Source organism: Homalodisca vitripennis, chromosome 7 (assembly GCF_021130785.1).
Source record: "Homalodisca vitripennis isolate AUS2020 chromosome 7, UT_GWSS_2.1, whole genome shotgun sequence".
Lineage (NCBI taxonomy): Eukaryota > Metazoa > Arthropoda > Insecta > Hemiptera > Cicadellidae > Homalodisca > Homalodisca vitripennis.
In genome coordinates, this window is record NC_060213.1 from 109,490,572 (window position 1) to 109,500,308 (window position 9,737).

At 32.5% G+C, this 9,737-nt stretch overlaps 1 protein-coding gene across 4 annotated transcripts; it reads left to right on the top strand.

Moving 5' to 3' along the window:
- Positions 1-357: 357 nt before the first annotated feature.
- On the top strand, positions 358-3,343 carry LOC124366198 (translation initiation factor IF-2-like). 4 transcript variants are annotated; one of them, XM_046822563.1, is made up of 3 exons: positions 358-512; positions 2,697-3,145; positions 3,200-3,343. In XM_046822563.1, exons 1-3 carry the CDS (start codon positions 497-499, stop codon positions 3,269-3,271), a joined length of 537 nt encoding a protein of 178 aa, XP_046678519.1. In that variant the 5' UTR covers positions 358-496; the 3' UTR covers positions 3,272-3,343. The 4 variants fall into 4 exon arrangements, with proteins under 4 accessions (XP_046678519.1, XP_046678517.1, XP_046678518.1 ...); XM_046822561.1 differs by having other exon boundaries at positions 2,697-3,140; positions 3,177-3,343; XM_046822562.1 differs by having other exon boundaries at positions 2,697-3,122; positions 3,177-3,343.
- The last annotated feature ends 6,394 nt before the right edge of the window (positions 3,344-9,737 follow it).

Below are 9,737 nucleotides of genomic sequence, written 5' to 3' on the forward strand. Positions count from 1 at the left end.
TCTATAGAAGAAAATTTCCAATTCAAGAAGTGAAAATAAAATGAAATGTGTCATTTTAAAAACAGCACTCAGGAAAGCGAGTAATAAGCAAACTTCATAACCAAAATTAAATTTTTCTAGGGTTTGAGGTTCAGTGTATAGTAACACACAATACACTTTACCCAGTATAAGGTATAGTCTACAATTTAGTAATTAATTCTACTTAAGCCAGTAAACCTGAGTTCCTGTTAACGTTATAACACAAACTCAACTATCTAATAATAATATTTCTCTCTAAAGATAATGAGTTTGCAAATAAATATTTAAACTAGGTAGTTGAGTGATTCATACAATATGTTGGACATATTATGATAGCGACTGAGCGAGATATAAACATATTTAATTTACACAGAATGATAGTAATCTTGATTTTAAATTCACGTGGAGAACTATCCAACTAGATAAAAGCTGCACCTCTGGCTCTGAAGTCAGTAGAAAACCTGATACTCATACCAGCATGAATTCATTCATAGGTAAGTTATGAACTTATTTACTATCTTTTTGCGGTTTTTGAATATTAGACAATATTTCTATAAAGAACAGAAAGAATTAATTTTTTATTGTATATTTTTTGCTATCATTTTGAAAGGCAATATATTTCTGTAGTGGATACCACATATTAGTGAACATATAGTTTAGCAGTTCATCCTTGTCTTAACTTGTAATTAGTATACATTAATCCTCTGATTCATATTTATGTGTATTACAATTCTTTTAAACTTTTACTTACAGGCTTATCTTTTAATATGGGCTGACAAAATTCTTACTTTAGTAAAAAGAACCGTCATTTTAAAAGTTATATACGAAGTACAGAACGTGATAGAAAATGTGATTTTTTATAAAATTAGAAGAGTAAAATAGAAACTACAAGCAAATACTGAAGTGTTATTATTATTATTATTATGGAGAAATAGTTTAGAATAATTTAAAGTAAATTAGTATATATGAATTAACTTTTGTAATACAAAAATCTGTCCGAATGAAATATTTATATATTTTTGTACGTTGTAAAACAAAACTTTGAGGTTTTACGTTAAGAAAAACCACAATTTTAATGCAAATAAATGCCCAAAACCTTATAGTCGTGGAAACTATTTGCAAAGGAACTTAACCATATTTAACTGATCAAAGAATGGAGTAATAATATATATATATATATATATATATATATATATACAACTAGAACCTTTAACACTATATAATAATATTTTAAAAATAAATCTGACTTCGGTGTAATTCTGATATCCCTTAAATGAGTGTTCCGTAATCCGTTGTGAATATAATAAGGGTGTAATTCGTTGAGGTGTGATCTATTTAATACACAGTAATAGTGTGGACGTTGAGTTGAAAAATTAGCATCAAAAATGCAATTTAAAGTTTTTGCTCCTGAAATTCCAGAACAAATACAGTATTATTGATGACCTACATAACTTTTAGGAAAAGGCGTTGTAAACATGCGATTAGAAAACAAGCTTTGCAAAGAAATTTCTTAGTCAAGATAAATTCAATCTATCCACCAGCAGAAAAAACTAAAATTATCTAGAGTTATTCATAAATAGGGCAACGATGTAGAAGTAGGATCTCGTAAGAGAATTAAGTAAAGAAATAGTTTTTTTCCGGCGCAGTCGGATGAAGTAGGTAGAATTCGTGACAGTTTATATATTATTTATTTATTCATATACGATTTATAATATGTACTCAATGTATCTCAAAAACCCTTCGAGAAAAGTATGTAAAAAATCATAGAAAAATGGATCTGCTACTTAAGTTTGTCAGTACGCGATGTCCTTCCATTATGGCGGGAGTTGAAACTCTTTTTAACTTTAACTACGTTGTTTATGTATTTATAGAAAACAAAGTAAAACTGCTAAGAATTCCTATAATGTTTCCTAATAAATGTTTTTATACAAATTTACATATGCGAATGGTTTTTGAGTTATTCAGTACATTTAAATTGAACTAAACAACAATAATATTATTTTAGTTATCACAAAATCTACTTACCACTTCCGAACGAACCGCAAGGTTTATTACATACAAAGTTTAATTAAAAGTATAAACCTCAGTTATTTGTGCTTGGAAATATCCTAGAATATTGTCAATAAGTACCAAACTAATAAAGAACGAAACTGAATGGGAGATTTTCTATAGCCAATGCTGAAACATTTTTAATGGTTGTAGTCTAATAATGTGTGTATTATTGTTTCAAATAATGTATAATTTTGTAGAATTCTCAGATATTACTATGTAATTACTTAAAAATTTTATCAAAATCTGTGATAGTTTGCTACCATTATTGTAGTTTGTTGTAATTTTAGTAAAATTAATTCCATTTCATGGTTAAATGTATGAAAATATATTCGTATATACTTTTGCTTTTTATCATGTAACATATCAATACATACAACAATATTTCAACAATATTTGTATTTTAATATACTATTTATTTCAATGCCTACATCACTGGTTGGTTGTTATGATATGGATCTTCAACACAAAAAATGATAAGTTAAATTTTTTTTTTTAAGAATTTCATGTTCAATAATTCAATAATCATATGGTAACCCTAAATGTTAAGGTACTAGCAACATAATCATGTGTTTTGAAAGCTTATTAAACCCTAATATGTCATTTGTTTTTTTTTTTAATTTGTACAGGACTCCTGGCAGTCTGCACGTATGTTGCAGCAGCACCCGCTCCATATCCTGCTGCGCAGCCAGGAGCTGCAGCCCAGCCTGCTCCCTACGCGAGTGCGCAGCCTGCGGGATACCCAAGTGCCCAACCTAATCCCTATCCCTACGCGAATGCCCAACCTAATCCCAATCCCTACGCGAGTGCCCAGCCTAATCCCTATTCCCAGCCCGCTCCAGCTCCAGTTTTTCCCACCGCAGTAGGCCCGAGCAGTGGTCCCAAGCCCGCGCCCACTGCCCAGCAGCGTTTCGCTCAAAGTGGACCAAATGCTGCACCTAACCCCGATCCTAGTTATTGGTTGGGAGGACTGCCTAGTTACGGATATAACTCATGTGGATGTAATGGATACGGATGCGGAAGTTGCTTAGGATACGGATACGGAGGATGTGGAGGATGTGGAGGATGTGGAGGATGTGGAGGATGTGGAGGATGTGGAGGATGCGGAGGATGTGGAGTATGTGGAGGATGCGGATGCGGAAATTACGGGTGTGGATATGCTTGTGGATGCTCAACAGATACTGGAAGCACTGTCTCCGTTTAAACTATCCTCACGTTGTAGTTTAATTGCATACCTAGATTTTATAACTGAATAAAACTCCATATTCTTTCCTTACAACCAGTATTTTATTTTGAGTAGAAAATCGTGAATTTAGCTAACATCAAATCATTAGAATATTATCGTATTATGATAAATGGTACACATAATTTGCCCTATTGTAATATAAGTTACTAAAAAACAGTCTTATAGAAAAATCCCTCGGTGTATAAATGAAGTTCGTTACTTATACTGCTTACCATTATCATATGGTCATGTAATCATAAGTGTCCATATCTTTAATATATTTTCAAATTGAATCAGAACTAAAATTTTAGTAAAATTTCATAATATTATTTTTTTGGAATATTCATAATTTCAATGACATCCTTCTCAGGACGGTGTGAACGTGATTCATTTATATTTGATTATTGCTACGTATATCCATATAAGTAGATAATATCACACACACACACACACACACACACACACACACACACACACACCACACACACACACACACACACACACACACACACACACACACACACACACACACACACACACACACACACACCACACACACACACACACACACACACACACACAGCCACAAACAAACACACACACACACACACACAGGATGACTACGATAAAAGTGCGAATTTCTGGTTTGATATAGGATGTGCATACAAAAGTTATTTGTCCAATACACATCGGGCCGCAAATGTTTGTTTACGAGAAAATTCTGAATTAATGAAACGCCTCTTTTTAAGAAAAACTGTATTTAATTCCTTATAATACATAAAACAACCACATAATGTAAAAAATATTATTTGCATTAATGTTAAGAATGTATCCCAGTTTGTGTAGATAAAAAGCTGAGCTCTTCTTAACATCCACTTTTTTAATTTTGAGGTAAAGAGAGGTTTCTCCCACTTAAGAACATTTTTTAATTTAATTTTTCGATATATATGTGTATTAAAATTTTGTGTCACAGTGTTAGTTGCCATACTCCTCCGATACGGCTCAACTAATTTTTATGAAATTTTATATGTACACTTTTAGGAATAGGTTCTTATCTATTTTTCATACACCTAAGTGATAAGGGTGGTCTACCAAATAAATGTAGAATTTAAAAGTGTTTAAAGCGCCTGAATATTGTAAACTACAACTTAGAAACAGTTCCGTATAATAAATATCCAAACACTTTTGAAGGTGTTAATTTATTATGTATATTTGTCTTTAAAATAAATTTTTGGTTGAACTTACCGGTTGAATGTTATACCACTTTATAATAAATTATATATAGGTGTATTATGCCTCTGTTTATGTTTTGTTCTTTGCAAGAAACCTCAGGCTATTAAACATTTTAAATCTTACATAATTAAATATTTAAATACGAGTATGTAACATCACTAAGTAGGATTTTTTCCGCACATTTGCCATCGTTCAGTGAACGATGGCAATGAAGAAATCAGTAACACATTGTTACATTGAACGATGGCAAATGTCCGGAAAATCCTGTTTCCTTCAAAATCCTTCCATCGTCAAAAATAACCTTCAAACAAAGAATAACTAATTAATTTTCATTATTTATTAAACGTTACTTGAATTATTGTGTGTTTGTAAAATGAACTTGATTTTTTGTCGTACCTTACAACATATTAGAACTGTCACCACAGATTCTTTTATTTTGGTTACAATTACTCTTTACTCTCTAATAATGTTATATGTGAAAGTGCTATAAGAAAGAGCAATTTTAGGAGCAAAAAATGTGGTCGTCAACGAATTGGTTCTCAAGATACATCAGTTGTAGCCTGGAGACTTGGTGACATACAGGTCGATTGATACAGTTTGTGATGATACCGAAGCTGTTAATTATTTAGCAGAGTTTTAAACTCATCAGATTTACTAGACACGCCACAACATAATTTGTAGGTGGAATTCGGATCCCCGTTATGTTGCCTCGTGATTAAAACCCCCTACGGTTGTGCAACGGTGTGATTAGATATTAAAAAATAATGAAAAACTTCGCCGAAGCTGACATTTTAAATGGAAAACTCCAAGGTGAACTTATATTACTACCACGGATCCATATTATACCCACTGATGTGTCAATTCAATTTAAAAGTGTTCACTTTCCAATTAAATTGCCATTTGCAATGACTGTTTGTGGCATGGATTTGAGCACACCATGCTTTTCACACGTACAATTATGCGTTGCATGCTCTCTAGTGACCAAACCATCCAGGTTGTTTGTGTTAGCTAAAGATGGCTAACAAAAATATTGTACACTCCATTGCGTAAAGGATTGATTTTTAAAAAAAGTAAAACTATTATACGTATGATATAGTTTCCTTTCCGTTACAGGTAATAATAAGCTACTTTTATGTATACATCGAATGTCATTTTTGGTAGACTGCCCGTCGGGGGTACTAAGATAATCTTTAATGACAGCCTATGTTGAGTTTTACATCGTTTTAAAAGAATAGTGTAACTGACAAAAATGCGGAAAAGGAATTGCTACTTACAGTTTTTAGAATGTTTAATACAGGTACATTGCAGGTAAAAATAACTAATTCTGCACTAGTTACAAATTGAAGTGAATGTTTATTTCAGTGAACTAATTTTAATGTAACTTTCCATCCGGCCTTCTGGCAATGGTATTCAGAAATACCTGCTGCTAAAAGAAGTAAACTGTTAAGAAGTTGCCCTGTTGGGGTTTCTCATCCACTGGACTTCCCCACAATGTCCTTTCATCTCCTATTATCTCTCTTTATAAGTTGCACTCAAGCTATAGTAGTTGTTGATTGTTTAGCAGAGAAGTTTTTTTATATTCAGTTATGTCGCTTAGTGAGCCTGAAAGAAATAACCTTTTGATGATGCGCTGCTGAGTGGTCATATAAGATCGTATGTAGAAGTTAAAGATTTATTCAATAATACTTTTCCTGATAGGAATCCTATTTTCACAGCACAGTACACAGTTGTCCGCTTTCAGAAACTGGTAGTGTTAAGGATCTTGTCATACCTGGACGACAACTATTGGGACAGAGAAGACGGCTCATTACACATTCTTCATTCTTTAACTTGAAATCCAAAAGAATCAGTCAGATCTACATCATTTCCAAATCCAAAATACAAAAGGAAATCCATTTGGAAATCCAAAGGAATAAGTTAGATCTACATCACAATGTCATAGAAAATTCCTGAATCCGTTCGCAAAGTTTTTAAGGAGTCTGGTTCCAAAGCTTACCGTGTTACCGTATTGGAACAGCCGAGCGAAGACCATTTTTATCGTTGTATGGAATTCTTTAAAATTATTATGAATAGAATTGTCCAAAGGCAAGGCTGTTGGGCGATATTGTATTCTCAGATGAGTCAACCTTTATGTAGACTATCCGTTATAACTTGCATAACTGCTGGTATTAGGCTAATTTTAACCCATAATTGATGTGTGAGTATCATACACAAAATCCCCAAAAATTTAACGTTTAGGCAGGTATAATACGTAATTCTATTATATGATCATTTTTTATGGATATAAATTTAAATGCCCACAACTATCAAGATATGCTCCATAATGAGATAGTTCCTGTTCTACAAACTAGTCCAGATGCTGAATTTCAAAAATTTATTTTCAACAAGACAGAGCACCGCCACACTATGACGTTCCAGTGAGACAATAATGAGACAAAATATTCTGACACCGGTGGCCAGATCGCTTCCCTGATCTAACTCATTTAACTGATTTTGAGGTTACCTCAAAGACTAGTTTATCAAACTCGTCCTACAGATCAGATTGAACTCAGACATAGGATAGCACAAGAAGCTCCAGTTAATCTACAAGAATACATTCAAAATGCAGTAGCCGGATTTTATAATCAGTTACCACATTTCCAAACGATCGGATGGGAAGATTTTGAACATCTACTCTGAATTTAGTTCTCAAAAAGTATTCCCTTCAACTTTTAACAGGTGCAGTATGTATTAGTTATTTCCTATGTAAAATGCAACATAACGTTTTTATACCTTAACCAAAAATGTATTCTGACTGGATCAACCGTTTCAAAACTGGTTTACAGAATTGTTTTCAAATTAACTACATCTTTAAAGTGATGTGCAACTGTCATTAAAGATTTTTAAATTATTATCGACGGGCTGTCCCACAAAAGGTGACATCCGATCACCATGTACCCAGAAAGTTAGCTCATCATTACCAGTGGCTTTCCTGTTTAGAAATTTCATTAATTTACGGGTTTTCAACCCTATTTTAGTACGTCCCAGAAGACACACCCGGATTTTGTAAAGTGCCTCGTTCGTCCGATGGAGTACACGTTGCTACAAATTTCATTATAGCGTTATTATTGTTTGCCAGTCTTCGTGTTTAGTTAAATTTGATCCTGTATTTAAATTAATACCTCAGGCTATCATGTACATCCTCAGGCACACGATTGCTTAATTTGTAAGGTAAATTATTTTTCGATGCCCCTTGGTGTACAGGAAGAAAACAATAAGGACATAATGACAAAGTTGTTTTTGTGTAAAATTGAGATACGTTCATAGCTTTCCCGTTATGTTTAGACGTATGACGTAAATATCTGATTACGCGGTTTTCTATATTTATTATTAATTGAATATTTAACTGCAAATAAAATGTCCGGAAAAACGTATTCATAAACATATTAAACAAAGATTTATTCCTTATTTATATTTGAATATTATATTTCACAGAAAGATCACAGTGACGTTTTAAAATCAAATATACAAAAGTATTATTCCGGAATTGATTTCCAATGACAAAAAAAACCAAAAAGCAAATTCTAACGACTAGAATATTTTTCACATGCAAAATATATATAAAAAAAATATGAATTAGATTTAATAAATTACCTCCACAAGATTAATATGACAAAAATTGATATAAAATATAGAATAAATCTTAAATGAATAGAATTGTAACGATATAACACTATGTAACGGAAGTGTAATTTGAAAGTTGACATGTAACTTTGACATACAGTTTTAACATTTCTACACAGGGAACACCGTGTTTTATCATAGGTATATGGCTGAGCTTTTACATTATTCAACTACCTGCAGGATATTTCGAGAACGAATCCATTCGTAGACTTTAAAGTTTTTATTAACTTTCTACATAGTAAAGAATTAGTGCATTTGTGAACCCATTCAAATAATGTGCATGTCTATGATTTGAATTTGACCGAACGTCACTAAAATCTATGACTCTTCAAATACATAGTTTCTTATCGTGGAGACTGTAATGATTTCTTTCCTGTCTTTCCAGGCCTTGCATTCCTCCACGAGAGTGAAATAAATAAGCTATAAATTTGAGTGAAACCTGTGGAGCGTACTCCTACGTGGTATTTTAAATTCACATATTCAGGACTTTTCAGATCTTTGTAATCCTATATTATAACCTGTAGCACATAAGAAAAATGAGCATTTATTGTTGTTTTTAGAGCACAATTCAATATGAAATATATCCTTTTTTATCTCATAAGAAGAACGTTAAAACTTAAATACCTTTTGGCTCTTATTTTGGGTGCTACAATCAGTTCAAATTCTTTTGAGCTTTTTCCTAATATAGAATGCTTTTTATTATTTAGATTTTTAAAACTATAACACCATATAAGGCAAACTGTAGAACACTGGAATGTGGATTCCACGTTCGTATGAAGGTATCCAAAAAAGTAGGTGAAGAAGAAACTCAAATAGTAACTCTTTGCATCGTTTATACATAAAAAATGTAATGTAGCTAAAGAGTGGATCTGTCTGTCTCATAAAGTGAAGATTTGAGCGAAATACGATTTACTAAGGGAAAGGTTATTTGGATCTCAACATTCACACTGAATTAAGCCTTTCCACCAGAGCTACGTTACGTAGAGGAGTTCTTATGGGGGAGAAAATCAAGAATCGAGGTTGTGGGTAGAGCCGACTGCAACTCACTTGTTGTGAAAAAAACTGTAACAAAGAACTGTCTATAGGTTTAGCCTACGTTATAAGACAGCCAGAGACTAGGGTTAAATGAAACTTGACACATATCCACTTCGCTCTTGAAAGATGATTTGCTGTAGATTTATTTTTATGAGCTTATAATATTAATAATTGTTTTGAGCGTTAATTTTTTTTAATAAACAGTGATCTATGTAATTGAGAAATGCTAACCTAACTCAAGCCAATAGTTATCGCTTTTCGTGTAAAGAGATCAAAATCCATTGTTTCCCAAACTCAAATTTTGTGTTCATTTCTATTAAGTGAAAAATTTTAACGCATTTAAATGAAAAAAAACTACATTACATACTACATTCAATTCATATGCATTATGATACTCTTGAATTGTGGCTAGTACACGTGCTATGATTTCGTCACACATTTTTAATTCCAATTAACTTATCTATTCACTGTTGTAATTAATTTTTCAAAGTGGTTATTCATGTGATACGTCCTT